This window comes from Lampetra planeri, chromosome 5 (assembly GCF_965212315.1).
Source record: "Lampetra planeri chromosome 5, kcLamPlan1.2.h2, whole genome shotgun sequence".
NCBI lineage: Eukaryota > Metazoa > Chordata > Hyperoartia > Petromyzontiformes > Petromyzontidae > Lampetra > Lampetra planeri.
The window spans coordinates 20,620,942-20,645,393 of record NC_136111.1 but is presented as its reverse complement, the minus strand read 5'-3'; the positions used below and the strand labels follow the sequence as shown (position 1 = coordinate 20,645,393).

At 44.9% G+C, this 24,452-nt stretch overlaps 1 protein-coding gene across 5 annotated transcripts in view; it reads right to left on the bottom strand.

Moving 5' to 3' along the window:
• The window catches only part of RBFOX3 (RNA binding fox-1 homolog 3), a 305,378-nt gene that overhangs the window by 4,405 nt on the left and 276,521 nt on the right, over positions 1 to 24,452 (bottom strand). For 3 of the 5 annotated variants that reach the window (XM_078594967.1, XM_078594964.1, XM_078594969.1), the window contains 6 exons: positions 9,267 to 9,407; positions 8,255 to 8,308; positions 6,531 to 6,623; positions 4,386 to 4,446; positions 2,792 to 2,845; positions 2,006 to 2,138 (listed from right to left, as the gene is read on the bottom strand). In XM_078594967.1, coding sequence (XP_078451093.1) covers positions 2,006 to 2,138; positions 2,792 to 2,845; positions 4,386 to 4,446; positions 6,531 to 6,623; positions 8,255 to 8,308; positions 9,267 to 9,407 — 536 coding nt within the window. The remainder of the gene's footprint in view (positions 1 to 2,005; positions 2,139 to 2,791; positions 2,846 to 4,385; positions 4,447 to 6,530; positions 6,624 to 8,254; positions 8,309 to 9,266; positions 9,408 to 24,452) is intronic. The other 2 variants (XM_078594966.1, XM_078594968.1) reach the window with 1 other exon arrangement.

The following is a 24,452-nucleotide window of genomic DNA, read 5'->3' as shown; positions in this document are numbered from 1 at the left end:
TACCAGGCGAGGTAGTTAACATCTCACCACCACCGTGGAAATATAATTTGACTCAGAAGTTTTGGTCGGAGCTTTACCTGTCCCTCTGTATTCCGTACAAGATGTCTGCAGCCACCCCCACGTTGATTAAGATAAATTGTACGCTCGTTGCCCTGAGTTAGGGGGTTTTCTCTAACTGCATGCTTACACAAGCACATATTGGCGCGTGCAGGTAATGTGCGACCAGGACGGGAGTGGTTGAACAAACTTGTGCATTTTCCGCTATATTTGCTTAGCTAAGGTCCTGCTGTTACTTATCGGGATCTATTGCCGATGGTGCATCACTTTAAGTGGACAAATATTGTTCGAACAGTGCAATTAATTACAGGGTAACGCACACAATTAGACAATATCCTGTCTTGGCTTCATAGTTATTGCACAGCTATCGCCGGTAATTAAGGATAAGGATTTGCATTTATTGTGGGCTTAAATGTCACGGCGTCTGAAAGCGCCCGAAAAAAAACAAGGAAGGGGATGCAACACATCGCCGGACAAAAAAAAACGTGGAAAAATCTGCTACATTTATAGCATGTCTCAACACGCTAGTTGAAATGTAACTTTACTCCCTTAATTTGTTTTCTATCTGCTGGACAGTGGCATTCTTACTTATTAGTTTATTAACTCAAGCAAATAAAACGTGCACAAATTAAACGGCAACGCATGTCCCTTGATAGTGCTAATTAAGAGTTGCAAATATTTGCGCGTGTAGAAAAATGCAGTCGTGAACATTTATCATCTGATGTGATTATGGATGCTGTAAAATAACGGCGTTGAATACATTTAGCAATTCACATCGCAACGTATTAATTTATCCTTCAAAGGACACCAGGAAAAGTTGTCGTGATGGTGGGGTTATTACTAACATCTTATAAGGTTGTCAACAATTAATAATTTGGGATCTGGCTGCACCCTTGTTCTAGAATTCCCTTCCCCCAGCTGCCCGTGCCGTCAATTCCCTGCTGCCCATTTTGGTCCAGGCTCAAAACATTCCTCATCCTCTCTACCGATGACCGACAGTGTTCTAAAAATACACAGTATATATGTACAGCTTCTTTTTCCCCGTGACGCACATGTACCTGTTTCCGTAGAGTGTATTAAGGTGTGGTTGCGATTTAGACAGTATATAAATCCACATGACAATGCATTGGCATGTAATGACCCGTCCTTGAAAATGCTGGCATGAAGTCTGCCTATGTTGATGATGCAATTTGGTTGTTTTCTACAAAAAATAATGGTTGGCTGTGGATATCAAACTTAATAAGGAGTGCACTGACCACAGGCACATTCTGTGTAATTTCTAATGGTATTTTAAGTTTTTTTTAGCTCTCTCACAGTCAAAACCCTATGTTCAGAAAGTGATCTTCTGATGAATTTGTTTGTAGATCAAAGAAAACACCCAACAGGCATTAAAGCTACCGACGGCCATCGTTAGAAAATTGTATAAAAATGTATAAGAAAGAAAAAAATTCAAAGCCAGAACTGGGAATCAAAAAGAGGCGTTATATTCGGAGAATATGAAGAAGTTGCTGCTAAAATCCATTGGTTTAAAAGCACAGCAATTGGCGGCGACACCAATGCCGTCCTGCATGTAAGCGCGATTGTCCGTGCCACAGCAGCTGCGCGCGCACTCACGCACAGGCCCCGTTGAGTCAGATTCCCCCGTATCGGGTTTAACGAACGGCCCTGCCACCGCGGTCGACTTGGCGCCGCGTTGCTTTGTGCGACACCCCGACTGCACGCGCCCAACTGCCGAGCTGCTCGACAAAGGGGCGCCTACATCGCCTCTCGCGGCGACAGGAGCTCTCGCTGGATTAAACAAACAAAGCTTGGGACTTGTCTGGGAGGTGGACTTAGAAAAATGGACGACTGGAACCCCGGAAGAAGTGGCGATCAGGCTTTTTTGAGCGATCTGGACATCGATGGGCGACAGCAAACGCAAGCGGCAGCAGCAGCTTATAATTATTACCCTCCATATGCAGGGATGGTGGGGGGCGGGGGGGCTGGGCGTAGCGCGTTGTAGACGGCCCGGCCCCGGCCTCGCAGGTGGGCCCCCCGGTACGCGGCCACCGCCCCCACCGCAGGGTACGGAAAGCCCGCCACTGTCGCACGCAACGCAACAACGCACGTGCACACACACGCAACGCAACAACGCACGTACACGCACACAACGCAACAATGCACGTGCACGCACACGCACGCAACGCAACAACGCACGTGCACGCACACGCACGCAACGCGCGCAGCACAATGCACGTAACACACATGCCCAACGTACGCATGCAACACGCACACGCACGCAGCACACACACGTACGCGCAACACACACACGCAGGCAACGCACACATTAGAATAGTTGTCTATTGGTAAGATTGCACCAAATATCATCCGGAACTCAAATCCTTATTTATGTTTTCAATCGCATCATTCTAACACCACTACAGTATTACGAATAACAATAATTGGCTGAGTACCTTAACCATTTTGTGCAGCTGTCACAAGATTGAGCTAAGTAGCTTGCCCAGCATTATGATGTTTGTAGTCAAGTGATGGATACCAGAAAAATATTTTTTTTCAGGGGGGGGGGGGGGGGGGGTCCCTGGTGGGCTGGAATCACCACTATGCCACCTTATGCTTAGGGCTTCAGTATTCCTCTGGATGAAATCACCCAGAGTTTGGCGCAGTGTAATTATGAGCGGTGCGCCACTGGGATGAGCGGGGACAACCATTGACGTTTATTTTTGGGGAGACCCACCTGCATATATCTCAGGCCCGTAGACTGCTCCAACCACCGGATTCAGTTTCCAGCCTGTAGAGTAAAGAAATAATCATCCGAACGAATTAGAATCTCGATTTATCCCGGAGGAATCCGATGAGCTCCAACGCTCTTTTTCTTTACAGCATGTCCAGAAGGGGTGGGTCAGAAAGTTGCAACAACAAACGATACAAAAAAACGATAGAAATGAAAAGAATATAGAAAAGGTAAACAAATCACAAAAAATAAATACGTTAATTAAAACTAAATTTTTTATTTGAAAAGGTAAAGCCCACTGAGCTATTAGTTATTTTTCAGAAGTGACTTGGCTACAAATGATAGCTCAACGAAGTGGCTTATCATGTTGAAATGTATAGCAGCCAAATAATCTAAAGGAAGTTAATGGAAATGTAGCTAATCTCTTGGACACATGCGAGAGTCATTCTATTAAGTCAACAGAGGCTTCTTTAGAATTGTTAAGACTGAGCAAGCCTCCTTAATCCAAGAACAGGTTCGTGTTAACTCGTAACAAGCTTAAATTTCCCCACCAACTACCTCCAAAAGTGTATTTCCAGGTTAAAGCACCTCCTATACACAGAAGATAGCAATTCCAGTGCATTAAAAATCAGAACCATATTTATCAACCACCTGGCATTGGAAATGCAGCACTAACGGCCTCCGAGTGCCAAAACGCTGAAGGCTGAGTTCACGCAGTGTTGCCAAAAGCTGTTCTCTTTCAGTAAGGACCATCAAAGACCCAGTGATCGATATGTATGATAAGCGAAAAAGGGAACGTGGAGGTGGGAGACACCGGGACGATGGATTTGCCGAACTAGGTTCCCCTTTTGTGCCTGTGCATCACAGCTGGCAACGAGGGTGTGCGGCGCATTGAAGAAGACACACGTGGCAGACACTTGCACAAAGCCAGCAGGGATTTCTTACGGGAGGAAAGAGTGATCCGAATATTAAACATTGTCGTAAAGGTTTTGCCCGCAACCTGTGCCTGCACCCCGTGCCACCTCGCAATTGAGGACACCGCCGCTTTTTCTGCAGGCATAACGCAATTTAATTGTTGTGCTTTTCGGGAGGCTTATTTAGAGCGCCGACCCCCTGCAGCCAAGCTACTGCCGACAAACTCGGATGCAGTCATTGATCTACGCAGCGCAGGGCCCTAGCCTAGTTTCATGTTTTGTGTCTAACCCCCCCCCCACCACTTGCAACACGCAGCTTCCCCACCTGCCGCTAAAATGAATGCACCTATTCACTATTCGCGGGTCCCAATTCATCTCAGTCTTGTGCGCGGGCACCAATTAAAGCTCCCCGGACGCCTCGGGGTCCGTGTTGGGGGTGTTTTGTATAATGTTAACCCCCCACCACCACCCCTCGCGCCGTCAGCCATGCTCCTGACTGCTTTCGCTCGGATGCAACCCACAGCAATCCCAACCTTCTTTCGTAATGGTTTTATTTTTTTCGGGAAAATAAAAATAATAATAAAAAAGCACTCAGCAGGGCCTTCTCACGTCGCCAGCCACGCTCCGCCTGCGCTCCGGCAGAACGCACGCTCATCCGCGGCCGAGCGGTGCCCATTGCTCACCGTTGGCGTACGGGTTGACCGCTTTCTTGTTTGTCATGACTCGTGCCGTTGCATTGTTAACCTGCGAGCCGGAGAGCGACAGGGAGGCGAGGTCAACCGAGGCCCAGGCGCCGTCGCAAGAGAGGCATGCAAATTGATTCGTTCGGCAATTACTTGCTTATTTTTTTTCATCTTTAACATTTTAGCGTTTTATAATAAAAATATGTATAGATAGGTATAAAAACGAAATAAGTGAAAGCGAGTGCATTGTGTGCATGCGTGACATTTTGCACTCTCCACGCAGAAGTGTACACACGAATGAAGCTGCGAGGTTATTCCTTTTTATTGAAGCGTAGACAAAATGTGCGGTGCGATTACTTTGGTTTGCCAATAAAATTCGACAAAGACACAGCACACAAAAGAGAGTTATGCAGCAAGACCAATTTCTGCTCATGCTTGTACTGCCACGAGAGTAAAGAGTGCACCCAATCGTACAAGTGAAACAAAATCAACGTGCATGATTTTTACTGAAAAAAACAAGGCAGCCTTTTTTTTTAAATTAACAACGGAAGGCATGGGATAAAAACAAAATCATGGTCGGGTTGGAAGAAATAACCAATGTGGCAAGGAATCCGTGTGTGAAAGAGCCGCACACATTTTGTCTGGTCCAGTGTCTAAGCCATGACTAGCGTTCAACGCATCACGGGAAACAGAACCAAATTCAGTAGTAACCAGTCCATTCAAGCCGCACCACAATTTCAAATTTGCTAAATTAAAAATTGACAAAATGATTTTAAAAAAAGGGAGCTGAAGGGGAAAAAAAGGGGTCGGTGGTTGGGTGGGTGGAGGGGGGAAGGAAATGGGTATGGATTCTGGGGGCGTGCGCATTGATCTGAAAAAGATGAAGTTAACCGTCTGAAGGTGTGCACAGAGAAGCCATCATTCCCATCATTCGCTACAAACAAAACAGGTGATGAGGAAAGAGTGCGTGGCGGGTGAATGGGTGGCGGGGGAGGGGGCAGGGTGGGAAGGAAGCATTGCTAAGCACATAGTACAGGCGGACCAGATCATAAAGTAGCATTCTATAGAGAGGAAAAAAAATGGGAAAAAAAAATTCATAGAATATTCAATTAAAATAATAATTAAGACACTGCCGTGTCTGAGCATTACACATGAGGGCTGAGGCGGTCATATCTACTTACCCCTCGGGGGCTGCGGGCGGCCAGCCTGATAGGCTTACGGTTACCACATGGTTACTGAGACATTGTTTGGAAGGGTTTCTAAAACGTGAGCGCACTCTGTCTCTATACCGCCAAAGAGGAGGGGAGAATGGAAAATGAAAAAAAACACGCAACATCTTACTCAGGGGAGCTACTCATGAAAACACCCACGCATTCCAGTCACATGACAGGGCTGAGTTTTCCATTGCACACATTTTAGATCGACTTTGCATTTACCGCAGCCAGTGTTACGTTAGGGCAGGTGCGCAGAACTAAAATAATCACGAACAAATTTCAGCAAAAAAAAATCCCAGCATCATAGTTGGGGAGTTTTGATTTTTCATTCACCCTGCCAGTTGTCTGAACGCGTGTATCATATGTATGCCGTTGAAACGAACTTTTCAAGCTATGCTCAGCCCTGCATGTAAAAATGTTGTAAAAAAAGATGGACAATTTCTTGTTATTATCTTTGGCGTCTTTTGGCGGAATTTTCTACGCATATATATGTAGACCCTGTGTGCGTATAAAATAGTCGTATCGACATTCTATTCACAGTGACGCGATCCCTTTCGTAAGTCCTACGTACATGCGTCAGTTGCTTTAGTGAAACCCACCACGTAAATTCAGTGTCAGAAAGGAGTGCAAAGGGGTTAGAGAGTGAGAGGGGCGTGGGGGGGGGGGGGAGTCCGTGGCTCGGTGTCACAGACAGTTGTATGAGCGTCGGGTGGCGTGAAATAACAAAAAAAGTAAAAATGTGAACAAAAAAAAAGACGACAACAAACAACGAAGAAACCAACCAAAGAGTTAAACAGCATCTCATAAAGCTGTAGCGGCAGCAGCGGCAGCAGCAGCAGCAGCAACAGCAGCATAAGCAGAACACTTTGTCCAGGGAAATCATAATAATAAATAATAAGAAGAAGAAGAATAATATAATGTGAACATGCACCTCTATTTTACGGCCCTCTACCATCGTGCCATGTAATTTCTCCCGCGCCCTGTCCGCATCAGCACTACTCTCGAAAGTTACGAAACCAAATCCCTGCATGCAGGCGGGAAAAGAAGGGGGGAAAACAACATGCGCAACCGTTACATACACAGAGAATCCATCACAGTTCCTTTGCTCCGTCATTCATTTGTTCTCGCATGCAAAATTTAGCGTGGCTCGTCAACGCCCAGGGTAAAATGAACGCACACGAAGAACAAAAGAAAAAAAAAAGATGAGAAATCGACGTGAGAAAAAATTAAAAGGGACACGAAAAAAAGGAGATTTTTCGATGTGTCGTGAAAAAAACAATCGGGGGCTTGAAAGTAAACGATACACGATGGGAAGCACATAAATGCGGTTTACGTGAGGCGGGGAGTGGACTGCGCTACCGCATTTAGGCGGAACAGAAGTGGGGGCGAGAGAAACAGAGATAGGTGATTTATTTTAAATTATTTATCAAGCATTTGATCCATAAATAATGAGTTGCATTGTAAGGGGACCTCAATTACAGATAAGGAACATTCATTATATCTGCATGACTTTAAATAATATAGCGTAAACAATAAAAAAACAAAAAAATATATCCATATTATTTAGTTTTTTTAGGGCATGTGGTAAAAAATAAAAATAGCGAGAGTAAAAAAGTAGAAGATGTGCGTTTACAAAATTTCATTTAAAAACGAAACAAAGTGTAATAATAAGTGTGCTCTATCATTGCTGTATTAGTCTCTTTAACATTGAATCGTAATCGCTGTCATTTACTGGGTTTTGTTTCCCAAAGAGATTGAAGGAGCCACACACTGACACTGGAAAAGTGGACTGGCTGAACATGCCACCGGGACCATTTCTAAGTACATGCAGCAGAGCATTATTCAATGGCGCCCACCAGCACCGTTACGAACACAGCCATAGCTCGCCAGTGTAGAGTGATCTACGGCAATTCTAGCCGGCGTTCTGGACAGAGAGACAATTTGGCATCGGTTCATTGCTGTGACATTCAGAAAGCAAACCTACCGCACACCCCACCCTGCCCCGCCCCGCCCAGCCCCCAGGCCCCAAGCCGTTAAATTCCAGTCTCACCCTGCATCGGATAAACTATGGCAAATGTGGTCCAAAACCCCCTCTATACACGACTCTGTGCAAAACGATTGCGCTTTTCGCGGAATTTTCTGCAATACACGAGCAAATTCTGTTAAAAAAATGTATTTTTTACACATTCATTTAAAATGTAGGATAAAAACACCCGCGCACGTAATGCAAAATTTAACGATTGCCTAACGACATTTATACAAAAGTACATTTCGTACACTGTGACGTAGCTATGCACAATGTTCTGTAATATTACGTGGGCTAGACACATTATGAACGTACAAAATTAAACAGCGAGCAGGTAAAAATATCAACAGTACGCATTAACATTGTCTTTCTGCCTTTCAAAACATTAAAGGTAGACATTAGTAAGGCATTTGCTATACTACAAACATAAGTCATACATTCCTATGGATTAAGGGCTGCCATCAAGTAAATCAGCATAAGGTCAAATAATTTGCATCTCAGCTTCTTTAATCAAAATAAACTTTTTCCAATAAATGCTTAGAAATATTCAAAGAACCATTAGCAGCAATTCAATATTTATGCTTTGAATTATTTATAACGTGCATTAAAAAAAAGGGGGGACATCATACCTTTGATCCTCTTTCGTTGAAAATGATTTCCACATCTAAAATTTTACCAAATTGCTGGGGAGGAAAAGGAAAAGACAATTTATAATGACAAACATCTCTGACCGGGTCAGATTCGAACAACACTCTTGAGGGATGTGTGCGAGTGCTATTGTGCATTTGCATACTGCTGGCGGCTGCTTTCAGGATGCTCTCGTCAGCGGGAGTAGGGGGGGCGGGGACCTCAAGTTTGTATGTACCAAGCGTCGTCTTCATGACAAATAAGGCCCGTCGCTTGATATCGGGTCATCTACCGTGATGGTGGTTCACACTCGTGCACGTGTCCGTTACTGGCTGGCTGTTTGTATTTAAATGCCACCCCATCCCCCCCCACCCCAAGGTCCCCAGCGTTGACAACGCGGCTCCCAATCCCCCATGACTTCACCACAACTCAGCTGTTGTGCAAATTGGGTAAAGGCAGTAAAAACGTTTCCAAATTTTTGTTTTATTTTAATTTTAGAACAGCTCCAGGTGTGGGTTGTGCACATCTATAACCCGACAGCTCAGGGCCTTGGGATCGGTGATTTATTGAGTTAACATACAGCATCAGAGGCCAGCACAGCTAAATCCATTGTTGTTCTGTGCTGCCTTTTCCTCCCACGCACGTCTATGCTCCCCGCCTTCTCCCGCCAATCCGTGTTGACCGGCATGTTGAAGTATGGTCGGGTAATCCCAACAGCCCGCATGATGTGGGGATACCCTAAACCAGTGGTGGATTGACCATAGGACTGTACAGCACATGGGTGAAACAATTAATAAGATATCCAACCCAATCTCCAATCAATCAGAATCCTGTTCTTGATCATAGCATGGGCATGTGTTGTCCATAACAGCAGCAAACCCAAACCGTTTGAAGTTAAACCAAAGACGACGCAAATAAAAACAAATTTTAATGAAGAAAAATCGTTTCAGCCATCGGCAAAGACGACCTCCGAGAACAGGTAGGGCAGGAGGGTTTGCGTTTTTGCGGCCTCACCCCAAATAGCTGCCGGAGGTCGGGGTCCCGAAAACGGAACGGGATGTTGGAGACGTGCAGACGCTTGGGCTGCTGCTTCCCATCCGGACTCTCGGCTGGGACCACCTGGGTGCAGTCTGTCTGGATGATGTCGTCAGTCTGCTGCGAACAATGAACATGGGGGGGGGGGATACGTCGATACAGAACACAGAATAAGAATCTTTATTTTTACTCGAGAAATCCGATGACTTATAAAGCTCTTTTTTTACAGATGTCCAGTAGGGGGTAGTTACAACAGGAAGTACAAAAACACCATAGGAAAGGTAAGAAAATCACGAAAAAGTAAGGATCACTGAGCTCTCAGCTTCTTTTACAGAAGAGACCTGGCCACAAATGACAACTCAACGAAGTGGCTTATCACGTGGAAATTTCACAGCAACCAAATACTCTGAACAATGCGAACGCACGTTTCTACGGACGAGGGGCGCACGCGGGCGCACGCGGGCGCACGCAGACGCTCGCAAAGGCGGAAGACATGCGCAAGTATTGCACACGCGTGCGCACGCACGTACGCTGGGGTGGACGTGCTCTCGGCAGCAATCCCGGTGTTACCGCTAAAGCGCACTCCTCACCGTTCGGCGCGGTGGGTTTGCGTTGCGTTTTAGATTACAATTTTAGGGGCGTGCCAGATGAAATGATAACGGACGTCTGTTAATGCATTGAAACGTCGCGCTCCCATAATTCTGAAAACCACTAATAAAAGTTAATTTATTATGGAGGCAGATTATTGTGACAGTCTTGTGTGTTTTTTTCATATTTGTTCAGAAAACTGACAAGCCCTTCCCAGCCCATCCTAGGGTGGGATTATTGCAACTGATTTGCAAACGAAACTAAAATCCCACGCAAAAAAAACCAGACCCGCCGAGGAACATTCTGTTGAAAAACTCACATCGTTGACAGCTGGCGTGCCTGAAATAAAAAAAAACAACTGCAGCTTTCAGTGAGGTTTGCCCAACATAATTACTGCCATGACTCATCTCCGCGGCACTGGAGGAGCAGGACACGCGGTGTCGTGTGATTGAGAGAATTCCCACACAGGTGAACTGCAACTGGCAGCTTCAACGGCAGCCCAGGTGATGGTGCCAAATACATTTTTTCTCTCTCGCATTTCAGATCCGATTCAAATCAAACGATACGACAAACTCATTACCATTATTATAGCACGCACGTGTTTTAAATAATTTCACATTTACCCGTAATTTTTATTCGATTTCCCCCCCCCAACCCCGTCTCCCCCCCCCCCGCCCAATAAAGCCCACGTGCCGTGTCTCAATAAGTGGCGCTATAATTACTGCGGGGACGCGCAGGCATCTGCGCGGCGCGTGATAAACGGCAAGGGTTTGCGATTTTTTTTTGGCGAGACGGTGTCACGTCGGCGAGAGACCGTCAGGGACGCAGGCGGTGAAGACGACGGCGGCGGCGGAAGGAGACGCTCTGGGGGCTGGGGGCGCTGCCTGTCGAACATAAATCACTGTCCCTCCGCCTGCGCCTGACCACGCCAGTCGGGGCAATCATCGTCTTGAGCCTCGGCACTCAACTCCCCCGACGCCAAAGAGAACAAGAAGAAGAAGATTTTTTTTTAGATATGTAATAATAAAAAAATTCAAATCACTCTTCATCCATCTGGAAAGCGCTCAGTCTTCCTTCCTGTTCCACCCTCCCCACCCCAGACGCAATAATTTATTTATTTAAAGCCTGCGAGGATGACCGCCCCTCCCTTTGTCATGTTCGCGTTTGTCCTTCCTCCGGCTGAGTTCATTAATTAAGGCACCTGGCGGCCCGTTACGTATTTTGCCTCCCCTATCCATCTCACCCTTCCTTTTGGTCTTCCTCAAGTAATACGGAGTGAAACGGGAGAGCGTTTTGCCCAATGTGATACTTTTTTTGATTCACCACAAACGCATTAATCATGCACTACATCCCAGAAGAGTATACTTGAACAGTAGCTGTCCAGCGTAGCTATCTCAGACCCGTGGTGTGTTTTCTCCTGCTTTTGCGTGGCTTTTGGCATATGTTGATAGGCGGAGTTGTAGAGGCAATGGGCAATCGACGGGTGTGAGACAGAGAGAGAGAAGGCCCTACCTGGCAAAGTGTATCAGGCACGGTTGGCAGAGGAGGCGAGAGTTGGGGGTCTGTGCCTTCAGCAGGGCGCTGACAGGCATGCGATAATTATAGCAAGCCTCCCGCAATGGAGGTCGTGTGTTGTACTTGCCTCACGAGTTAACGGGAACGTGGTGTTTATTCTAATTAGCCTCAACTAAATTCTTGAGATTTTGTTTTAATTGGTTGCTCTCATAGACGAACGTCCGACGTCATATCTATTTGGCAGACTGAGTGAGCTGCCTCCGTGCAGATCATTTCACTCCACCGATTTCACTTAATGCCTAAGACCAACACCAATTGTGATTGCAATATCTGGTCATGTTTAAATACGCGGTCATATTTAACACCTGCCTTTTTGCCGTTCGGGAACTTTCATTGGCATAGTCCAAAATACGTTACATATGGCTACAATCGTAAAGTGTAATCATTTTCGAGTTTAGGCCAATAGCATGAAAAAACCCATTGCCAACCTAAACGGAAATATATTACCATTGGCATAGAGCAAAATTTTCCAATTAACTAAATTTTGTTCTCATTGTTCAAATTAACATTTATCACAATTTTCAGAAACAGTAATAGTTTTTGGCTGGGATTACTCCCCCAATCAAAAGAGATCTGACAATGATATAATTATTCTAGCCCACACCAGCTGAATTCGTAATTAACGTGCAACTGTAGCAAGCCCGCTGACAATGAACACAAGGCAACAACAACAAAAAACACAAACACACAAAAATTCAACTTTTCATCTGCTAAAAATAACCCAACATCTGCCAAATAACTTTCCAAAAAATTAGAAATGCGTGAAAAATCCCAAGCATGCGAACAAACCAACACCCACGCACACATCAGTGCTTGTGGCATTTAGTTACGGCTCACAGTTGATCTGTTTTGAGGAAAACCCACGGCCGCAAACTTAAACGAGGACCCCCATTACCAAACGATCACACGCATCGTTTCAATAAACGGTGAAATGCATCCACACTCCGGCATTTTTTCTACCGAGTGGTAGATTAATTTTACTGCGGGTGCATTCAGCGTTTGCCCGGCTCTATGAGTAAAGTTCTCCGCGTGACATCTGGTGCATTGACCAATTTTATCACTTTCTGAAAACAGGCTGTTCAGGAGAATGGAAATCAATTAAACATGGGGAACATTGAATAAATGCCAGACAATAAACGTGCACTAATAATTCGAATATCCTCCACGGGCTTCCATTTCTGCTCTAATATGCCACTTCAACACAGTTAATGTGCAAATACTGCTGAGGGCTAAACCAGACTTCCCAAAGCCGCAACGCAATAACAATTCGCAAGGCGGCTTCGACAGGCCCAAATCGGACTGCACTTCAAAGCCATTAACGTAGCTGCCTCGGTCCATTCGACCACTGAGATTTTTTCCTGCGTTGGCTTGGCTCGTTGAGCAGCATCAAGGATTCTTCGACTTCTGCTCGTCCTCACGAACGTGGACGCCGATCTGTCGGTGCGTGGCACGTGAAAGACGAGCCAAGCCCTCCTCCTCCTCTCGCGCACACCCCGAGATCATTCCAGCAATCCCCAAGACTTCGCTTACAGAATTGGCCGCCCCTACATGGCCGGGAACTGGCCTCCGAACGCGTTCTCGAATTTCCCGTGCGCCGCCGTTTCGAGTCACACGACGTGGACAGGTGGGAGGGGTAAGTGTCTTTCGTAAAAAAAGAAAGAAAAAAGCTCAAGCTATCACGCGGCAGATGGGCCCAATGGTTCTTGCGCGAGCGAGCTCTCTCCTGTCCTCATCACTTTTATACGTAACTCGAGTGGCGCTATCTTGGCGCGGGGGTGGGTGGGTGGGGGGGTGTTGCTATTTTCGTGTTGTCTCAGAAATGACACTCGGCAAATCCAAAAAGAGGTCCGTGCTGTCACAGCAACGGCGACTCTGTTTACCGCCGACGCTGCTTCTGGACTGGCCGTTTAGCACAACGAGAATCCCGTCTCTGTGTTCACCGAGGGGCGGCGGGGGGGGGCTCCGTGGTCTGACATGGTGGCCCGTTTACCCGGCTTACTGCAAGTCATCGCCGGCAGCGTTTTATCTCTCGGCTGCTGGTTACCCACTAGAATGGGAATTCTCATAATTTAAAGAGAATGCTGCATCGCCTACACTTGACTATGTGTGGCCCCCATCCCACATGAGATGCGACAAGCATCTTATCTGGATAAAATGTAAAGTGTGAAAAAATGTTGTTGCTTGACACACACAAATAGTACAACTTGTTTATGCCTTCCTGTGATCTTTATCTTTACCCAACCACAGCAGCACTGTTTTTAGAAAACCTGGTAAAAACAAAATTTTGCTTAAAATACCCGATTAATAATATCTCGCGAGACGTCCCCTGTTTGTTACGGGAGCTGTGCCACAGCTGGCGATTGAATCGCTGCTACTGACCACCGTGCGAGGGCCTACGCCCCCACATGGCCATCACGGACCTGACCAGGCTGCTATGATGTGAAACGGCATGATGATCAGCGAGAAGTTAAAAGTCTGTGTGGACGCATCCAGTAGGGGTGTAACTCCCGACGATTCAATGAATTGCCACGACTCAGAATCGCCAATTCGATTTCCGAATTATTATTTTTTAGGCTGTAGCGACTTCCAGCTGCTGCAGGGGTTATATGACACACGTGACGTTACATAGATACATTCAAACATACTTGAGTTGAAAATATATATTCCTATGCACATGATTCTGTACATGTATTATGAACTCAAAATGGGATTAAACCAAGTCCTCAAGCATAGTAAGTTGATGGTCTCAGCCTGGTCACAAATGACTGCATGCACACGCACCAAAAAAACCCATCACATTAAATTTGGTATTTCACTTAATTTGGACAAATTCCAGCTCTGAAAATTAATATGTCGGTTTGACTGTCATGCAAAAAAACCTCACTCTCATTTGCACAATGGGTGGGAAGTGCTGGCCTCTGCTGTGACCAGACCACATGTCACTTGAAGAGATCTCCAGAGGTAGCTCTGGGATATTCACTTCCTTGGGGCCGGGGTTGCACTCGTTGCATGACGCCAATAGCACAATCAAAGAGTCATTTTGCGAAACTTGACATAAAAAAATATCGAAATATATCAATGAATAGATGCATTGGAAATGCCTAATTTCACGTGGCTGAACACGGAGGAGCCACTACAGCTCGTAAAAAAAGATAAACTATTATTATTTTTTACCTGGTAAGGCCCACTGAGTATATAGCTGTTTTTCACAAGCGACCTGGCCACAGATGAAAGCTTAACGAAGTGGCTTATCACGTGGAAATTGATAGCAGCCAAATACTCTGAGCGCGTGTTGATTATACATGTGGAGTGAAAAACTGGAGGGCCTGGAGAAAAAATCCACACGACCACGGGGAGAACATGCAAATTCCAAATATACAGCAGCAGGCGTCAGGGTCTAAGCTTGAAGCCACGACCTCCTGTATACCAGGCGAGGGAGTTAACATCTCACCACCACGGCGCCTCCTGCATTTGACACCAAAGTGCTAAACGTCCCTAGGCCAGGTGAGAATGCAGACTATGTTCAACCCCTCCTACAGTCAATACTTTCTGGCAGCAGATGATGTTCACCTCTCAGATTTACATCTATACCAACCTAAAATACGGGTGCCCTAAAAATTAATAACAAGCCGGCAATCCAATTCATTAAGTGAGAATCCACTTTGAATTTTGATGCTATAAAAAAAAAACCAATTAAATTATACGGCATCATGTTATGCGTAAATCAAGGTCGGGTGGGAGTGAAATGTTCCACTTCAGTGGCCATGTGCATGACCTACAGAGTATGTAAAACTCACACACTGCCTCACAGTAGGCCTCAGCCATGCTTTATGGCTTCAGATTCCTTATCATGAATGAGCGGCATGTCCTCCTCGGACCAATCAGGAGCGCTCATTCAGAATAAATGTTGTGCTCATGCATAACACATGCATGCATGATGGTAAGGCCAAACACAATTTATAAACGAAGGATTTTATCAGTTTTTTTCTCTTTTCTTCTTTTTCCACATTCAAGTCAAAGCATCTACTCGTTCAAGTGAGTAACCGGGCAGTGCTCATCTCCGACTGCGGCTCTGAGGCCATGAAGGAAATTATACATGACTATGACAGGGGAGGGAGGTCGGTCACGTAATCATAAAAATCGCCGTTGACTTCCCACAAAGTGGCACTAATTTTATTAAACCCGGCCGGATGGAAATAACAACACGCAATGGTGTGATGCTGCTCAGAAACAGCAGGAAGGCATGACTCCCATCATCATCATCATCAAGCCTTGCTCTCAGCCTTATCTAAACCACCGACTTCACAAGGATGATAGGTGTGGTGACTCCTCAACCGAAATTTGAACTCACAACCTTCGAATTGCTAGGTGAAGCGCTCTAACCAGAGAACCAGCTACGTCAAATCATTGCGCAAACATTCCGTAAAGGAATCCTGGCCTTATAGAGTACATAAATATACATAGCCCAGTCGGGACATAGGCTCTATTGCATTTAATCAAATGGTTTTCATTTTACCGAGGAACAGATTGATAAAAATAAATATAAAACACAGTAAAAATTATCATAATGGAGACATAAAGGACACTTGCTGAAGAAAATCAAGCAGAATACTCTGTACTCAAAAGTAATTTCATTTGTGTCTTTAAATAAGGACACAGAATTAAATTTAATTTAGAGAACTTGCGATTAACGCACACGCACCACAATGCAGTATGCGCAACACCCAATGTGCATTGAGATCAAATTGCGCGCTCGCGTTTGCTGCGTTCGAGCAGAAATCAAGACAGGTGGAAGTAAATTGGCTAACACCAGAGGCGAACACCCGTGATTTCAGCACATGGCGAAAGACGCGTAGAGGAAAGGTTGGACGATGCAGAATTGCAGGCCCTGTGCACTGTGCAGCAAGGAACATCTTCCATGAATCCACCTGGTCAGCCCTGAGTTAACCCTTTTCTCATTTCGATGATGTACGTGTTCGTGTAAGTCATCAGTTTTTCTTCAGATTCCGTTCCAATAACGTACAAGTAATAAAGTCATCGGTACGTCTTCCCAACTGAAGACGTACCGATGTCATCATCATATTTGAGAGGTTCCCACAAGGCAATGCGGGAGGGCGTGTGCCAGTTTGGCGCCAGCTATCATCGAGTGCGGTCGTGACGCTACAGTTCTCTGCGGTGAGTACAATGTCTTTAAAAACTACCAACGCTACGCCTCTCTAAATAAAGTGAACACCGAGCCAATTGTGTGTTTCGAGATTCAGCGGCGAACGGGACACCCACCCTGCAACTTGCAGACGTTTTGGAACGGGAAAGCGTTAAGAAGGAATTGATGATCTCAAAAAGGCCCTGACCTCAACCTCCCTCATTCACATTAGAAGGATGCTTATATCCGAGTGAATGGATTTCAAAGAGCCACGTTCAGCAATTTAGGATGTACGGGACATGTACGAGCTCTAATCGTCGTCTTCTTCTGCACGTTTGGCTCCGAGAGCAAAGAGATTTCATTTTGTTTTTCTTTAATTTATCAGCTGCCCCAGAATTAAAAATGTATGATGGTGCCAAAGAGGAGGGGAACAGTGTGTGACCAACATAACCTTCGGCATTCACTTACGCACACACAAACGCACACAAGCGCGCACACGTGCGCACACACACATACACACAAAAAGACAAAGATTCTCCGTATAGCCTTAAAAGACTATTGGGGCAAGTGCTGTTTGCGAGCACCTATGAAGGCCGGCACAGTACAGGAGTGGGTGGGTGGTCAGCACCACGCCCGGCTGCATTTGTTTTCCCAGTGGCAGTGATTTTACACACTGCACCAGGTACTCATTTGAGGCTGAGTCGACTTGAGAGAGGCCGAGGACTGGTTCAGATAATCGTCACTGGTGTTGGCCGTGAGCGGGAATCGAACTCTGATCCCCGGGTTTGTAGCGCATTGCGCTAACCGCTACACTACCGCTCCCCACACACAAAGACCCCCCCTATAGCCTTAACAAACTGTCAGGGTAAGAGATGTTAGTGAGCACCTATAAAGGCCGGTACGGCACACGAGGGGGTGGGGGGCCAGCATCACACCCGGCCACCTTTGTCTCCCCAGTGGCGATGTTTAAACACTGCAACAGGTACTTATTTGAGGCTGAGTGGACCAAGGGGAGGCCCAGGATCGGTTCAGATAATCGTCACTGGTGTTGGCCATGATTGGGAATCGAACCCGGGTCGCAAGGTTCGTAGCACAGCATGCTGACTGCTACACTACTGCTCCCCAAATGCACACACACGCACAAACACACGCGCTTGCAGGTACATACGCACATGTGAAGAATAAATCTCTATAAAGGAAAATCAAATTGCGCAAAGTTTTGTGCACAATTTAGTACTTCAATGAAATATTACCAAGCCATAATTGCGTAGATTGCAATATGTATAAGTCAATTCCTGTGTTTGTGTATTTGCCATTTATACCGGTTAGCGTTTTGCAAGCCTCACATTAAGAGATTGGCTGTGTCGAAATAGAAAAGTAAAATTTATATATTTTTTGCTTCTGGTTACAGGCGTTGTCAGTCAACGTGGCGCGCTGCTAACATGGCGTGGCGAAAAAAATAAAAAATGATATTGATTATTTTCTTGTTCTGCGTCAGGATTTATTGTGCGTGTCCTGGCGGACGCGGGTCGATACATCGCTGTGCTGACAAACAAAAATGATCCATAAGCTCCTGTTATCCCCTCGCATTGCTTGCAGGGTACAGGTGACATTGGTGAGAGTGAAACTCTGAGCTTCCTTCTAGACTTATTGAAACGCTTTGTGCATTTCAAACGCGAGGCAATGACTGCATGCAGGGCGTTCGTATCAATACGAAATAAAAACAATGTGCAATACTGTATGTTGAGCCGTGCCCGTTGTACAATGGCAAAACATGTTCACGTTACTTACTTTGGCAGTGGTGCAAAAGCACAAACAACAAAAACTGAACACATTGATTAATAACACTGAATGTTATCATTATATTATTATTCTGCAGAGGCTCTCCTTCGTAGCATACTTCCATTATGGAGGGCTAATGCGTTACCTGTTATATATAATTTATATAATACCCCTCGAAGGGCAGTGTTGGCGACGGTCGTGTTGAAGGACTTGGCAACAAAGAGCTTTTGGTGCAGGGATAAAGTAAACGCACCTCGTCTGGCTACGTACGGTGCGAGAGAAGTTCAATATACGTACACACATACAAACGAGAACCCATTGGTTGTGGGTGCCGAGATCGATGAGCGAAAACACTTGCATCCATTTCGCCGGCATTACGGTGGCCAGGGAGTTTCGTCCCAGGCCACCCGGCTGTGGACACACCTTGGTGATGAGAGCCGGCGGCCGCGCATCTCAAGAAGCTCAGATTTCCTCCACTACGAACTCTCCCACACATGGCCCTTTACATCCGTACGTACAGCATTCCCTCATTATTCGCGAGGTTGCGATCCGCGATTTTTGGCTATCCCTGAACCGCGTCCGGAAACTCTACGCGGCCACATCGAGAGAGAAGGAAAGTGATGAGATAAAGTGATGACATGATAGCTACAGATACAGAGAGAGAGAGAGAGATGACTTCTCAAAGCTTTAGAAGCATCTGCAGATGTTGCGTGTACGATATTGGTAGGCCAATATCATCATCCGTAAAAATGTGCTATTCATGAGCTCCTCCGGAACGTATCCCTCGTCGCGAATAACGAGGCGATCATGTACATTCACTGATACACGACACCGCAGAGTAACGCGAGCTTCACAAGCGATCCGAACAAGGCAAGAGTTTCGCGGCGCCACTCCCCGAGTACTCGAGTGCGTGGCATCATCTGTAGGCGGTCCTCCTCCTCCGGAGAGAGAGAGAGAGATCAGAAACGAAGACGGAAATGGAACGTTTAAAACTCGCGCGCCTTTCTCTTTCTCGTGAGCTCACGCAATTCCTGGCAGGTTTGATAACGCGGTGAATAATAAACAAAAAAAATACGTGAGCAAAAAACACCTCGCGCGAAAAGGGGGAATCTTCCGGGCCAAGAAAGATCAATCAAATTCACAGACCTCCCCTTGTGGAACTCAAAACAGGGCTCCCAGTGGAGTGAGGAAGAATACCTAATGCAGCGATGTGAGGGGAGGGCCGTGCGTGGGGAGGATGTCCCAAAACGCCTCGCACATCCGCTAGCTGGCTTAATGCCACGTGACGTCAACACCAATAAATCATAGCAATTGTGCCTTTTTTAACCGCCCCCCCCGCCAACCCTCAAACATACGTAAAATATACAGTACAGATGATAGAGCTTGCTATATGCATAACACCACATGCCGTTTGGAAAATATCATTTCAGTTATATTCTTAAATAACAAGTGCAGAAAAAAGAGATAACCAATATCAGCAGCGGCAGCAGGGTTGATTGTGAGAATCGGAGGATTTTTTTTTTTAAATAATAACACATTCTAGGGGAGTAGGGAAGGCGTGGAAACATCGTTTTTGTGCGCCGCGCAATGAACCCGGAGGCCTCGGTTTGAATTCCGGCCACGGTTAATGTCAGTGGTGATACTCTTTGGTTCTTTCGGTAAAGTCACGTGGGTATAAAATACAATAAATTAAATCACGACGTTTCGGGCGCAGCACAAGCGTCCGTCAACAGGTGTGACAACCACAGTAAGAAACAATTGCTGAAGTGGGTAGTGGTGATGTTTGTGAGATCTAATTTTGGTCTCAGGCACACCTCCTTTATTGACCCACACCGACCAGCATCGTGATGTATGGTCAAACAATGGTAAGGTCTTCATCCAGCAATGAATTGAGAAAAAGCTGACAACTATTATTCTATTAGAGTCTCGAAAATAATTTTTTTATTAAGAAATATTCACCCTTATTTGTATTTTTCATATTTATTTTTAGTCCAACTTGGTAAAGTTTTTCTATAATATTCTATAGTTCATTTCCATTAGTTGCGATGATGACTTTGTCATCATCATATTTCAGATGGTTAATCCTTTCTCAATTTATCTCTATGCCTTTTAAATTCGCAATCCAATTTTCATAAACATCATAGAACGTCGTTGTGTGGGTGATTCTCGGTGCCTGACCCTACTTCTAATTTGTAATGTTATTTTCTTGACGCAAACTCAGTGTGGGTTGTACCATCTCTTGAAATAATAATTGGGTCAATAGTTTATTTTAAAAATAATGTTAAGCTGTGGTTTGTGCCAGAGTGGATGACTGTCCGGGATTACACTGAATAATCTGCCTTTCCATAGTCTATAAAAACCAGACAATAATGGCATTTGATAATCATTTGTTTCTTCCAGAATTCGATTGATGGTATGTAATATGGTCGATGGTATAAAAATCACTCCCATATTCAGCCTCCGTGAGCAACGTGTTTTTGCTTAACAAAATTTAGATATTTGTTGGAGGGACACACCTGGAAAACACAAGCGAGAGACAGAAGGTCTATCTATGGAAATTATTGAAGGTAAACCAGGATGAAATTTATGAAAATAAAATGTGAGTGAGAGCAGGGTGGGTGGGACGTGATTTCAGAAAACTGATTTAGAAATTTGAAAATCAACAGATTAACATACCTAATAAATAAAAGTGTTCAGTTCATATTCCCTGCTCTACCGTATGGATCGGAACCATGAAACATATAAACTAAATTATAAACTAAAACAATTTGTTTATTTTAGCAGGTAAGGCCCACTGAGCTATATAGCTCTTCTTCTTCTTAGGTTTTTTCGGTAAAGTCACGTAGAAAGTAAAATAAAATAAAAACAAAAATCACGACGTTTCGGAGGCAACACAAGTCTCCGTCATCAGGTGGGACCGTCACAGCCAGATTAGCTGTATCAAGTGAGGCAATGATTATCTGTTTGGAGTTCGGTGAGGACACAGCAGCGGATGTGAGTGTGAAAGCGATGGGTATTACCTTGTTATCTCGGCATCTCTTGAGGAAGGCCAGCGTCTCGAGAAGCTGTGACTTCTTGTCTCTTTGTCTGTTAAAAACTCTAACAGATAGGTGGAATTCCTCCTTGATACAGCTAATCTGGCTGTGACGGTCCCACCTGATGACGGAGACTTGTGTTGCCTCCGAAACGTCGTGATTTTTGTTTTTATTTTATTTTACTTTCTACGTGACTTTACCGAAAAAACCTAAGAAGATGATTCCTTGCAGTCACGAAAGCTTCAAATCTAGAATTAATGCCCTCTACGGGGAGGAATTCCACCTATCTGTTAGAGTTTTTAACAGACAAAGAGACAAGAAGTCACAGCTTCTCGAGACGCTGGCCTTCCTCAAGAGATGCCGAGATAACAAGGTAATACCCATCGCTTTCACACTCACATCCGCTGCTGTGTCCTCACCGAACTCCAAACAGATAATCATTGCCTCACTTGATACAGCTAATCTGGCTGTGACGGTCCCACCTGATGACGGAGACTTGTGTTGCCTCCGAAACGTCGTGATTTTTGTTTTTATTTTATTTTACTTTCTACGTGACTTTACCGAAAACACCTAAGAAGATGATTCCTTGCAGTCACGAAAGCTTCAAATCTAGAATATATAGCTCTTTTCAGAAGCAACCGGGCCACAAATGATAGCCCAACAAAGTAGCTTATCACGCGGAAATTGATAGCAGCCAAACATGTTTCTAAATGATGGAGGGAAAACCGGGAGGTCCCGGAGAAAAATCCATGCAGCCACGGCGAGCGAGCGAGAGAGAGAGAGAGACATGCAAACCCACGACCTTCTGTATACCTGGCGAGGTATTGAACATCATGCCACCGCGGTGCCGATACATGGGTTAGAGAACGAACACGATTAGGGAGAACATATCGACCGGTAAAATTAGCGAGTGGGCTTTGGGCAGGACACATTGCCAGCGGAGACGATGGTCAATGGAGGAGACTGGTGGTGAAATGGCAGCTAAAGGAATGCACGTGCCTGAGAGGGTGGAGTCGTTCTACCAATGAAGTGTCTTCTGCACCATGCAAGTTAACTCTGTTACACTCAAAACGAAAACAGAGTTGACAGGTAACTTACGTAACAAAGTTTGGCCTTAATTTCCCAAGTGGTAAAGAGCATGGGGGCACACGGTGTGCTTCTGTTGAAGGCTTTTTATGATGAAACTAATAATACGTTTTAGCAATTTCTTTTTTTTCCAATTTAACTTCATGCAACATAGTTGACATTTATGAAGTACGATATGTTCCCCAAGAACAAGATAGTTTTAAAAAGAAAGATGTGACAAACTGCTTAGATACACATCTGAAGTAGTTTACGTTATCGTCCTCGTTTATGGTAAGGTCACGTGCTGCTGAACATCACTTGACCTCTGTGAATAAACCAAAATTCTGCAGGGGGATTTCTTTCCGGTAGCAGGGTTGACAGTATATTTGGGGAATGGAGCAGATATTTTTTTTGATTTTTTTATTCATATTCATAAATGTACATTGATTGTAAGAAATGCATATGTGATAAAGAAGTTGTGTTTAATGATAATCGTGAGATTTCAAAGATACGTTCGGACTGAGCAAGTTATTTTGTAAATGGCCTCAGTAAAAAAGATGCGTAGGGATACATTTTCCTTAAAAAGTATGGTGAGTTTTTTTCCAACTTTAAATGGTATCGAGTGTATTTTTTACTCACACAGTATGTACGGCAATGACAAAATACTTTGTGATGCATTAATTCCGTTGAGTAGAATAAATTACTTCATCCAAAATTGTGGCATTCGGACGTAAAAGGAAAACTATTGGTAGCATGAGCCGACAGCCATGGGAGATATGGAGCAATGGGACCAGTTCGTGTGCAGGAGTGAAAAGGATTGTGATATGACAGGATCGTTCATGGATAGAGCACGGCAAATGATGATTATTATTAACATTGATAGGAAAATAATACGAAAATATGTTGCTTCACGAAGAACAATGATATTTCATGTACCGTACAAGAAAAAGGCAGACGCTGAAGATTACCATGTAATTACTATCATACTTCAGGCAGGATTATTATTGATATCGATGAATAAAATACTAATCATCATCACAATAACAATTTGCAGTAAAGGATTGCAGACTGCACTTTGGTAACATCAATTTGTTACCACCGGGAAGCTGTCCCTCCTTAGAAGTATACCGAGGCGGACCGATGTCTTGGAGAGAAATGGTCTGGTGATCTATCTTGCCGAGCGTTTACCTGATTTCTGCATTGGCGAGTGTAGGTCTCGGCTGTTTCACGGGGGACATTACGGAACAGAGCCTTGGCCGCAACCAGACAAACGCGGTCGTTTTTCTGCGCATGTTTAAGATGCACGCTCAGATTCCATCCCCCCCAAATTGTCCATTACGATCTTCCGTTATTAAATCGAGAGTGATCTATCCATTTTGTGGCCCTAACGTTAATAAATCAGGCTCCACAATTCGCCTGCAAGTACGAGAGCCAAACATGAGCAAAAAAACATCTCAAACAAAAAGGTTAATCAAAGAAAGTAACGGTGGAAAGAAAACTAAATATTTACTGAGTATTTCTTGAGAGGCAATACCAAAGTGGATTTCCTGCTCAAATGAGCATTGAGGTGGTGGTCACCTTCTGTTTGCAAACATGAGCCAGTGGTGGAAACTACACATTCTTATGGTTGGAGCGAGTACATCCACAGGACAACTACTGTTGACTTCCCCCACGAAGCGATACCTATTTTATCAGTGCCAGAAAGATGATGGGATGACTTTATCTTTTTAGCGAATGGAAACAAAATATATTTGTTGTTTTCTCTCTCTCCTTCCTCTTGTTGTTTTTACATCCTTCCAACAGCAAACAGTCACTGAGCTGTCCTCCTTAAATTCTACGCTCGCCTGTCGCCAAAAAAATCCCGTCGTAAGCAGCGCTAAATCGGGTGCCGCGGTGTGACGGGCGGCGCCAACTGCCGCGCTTTCTGAAATTACAAAGTCGGATTTCGCCAGGGAGGGGAACCGCTCCCGCACGCGG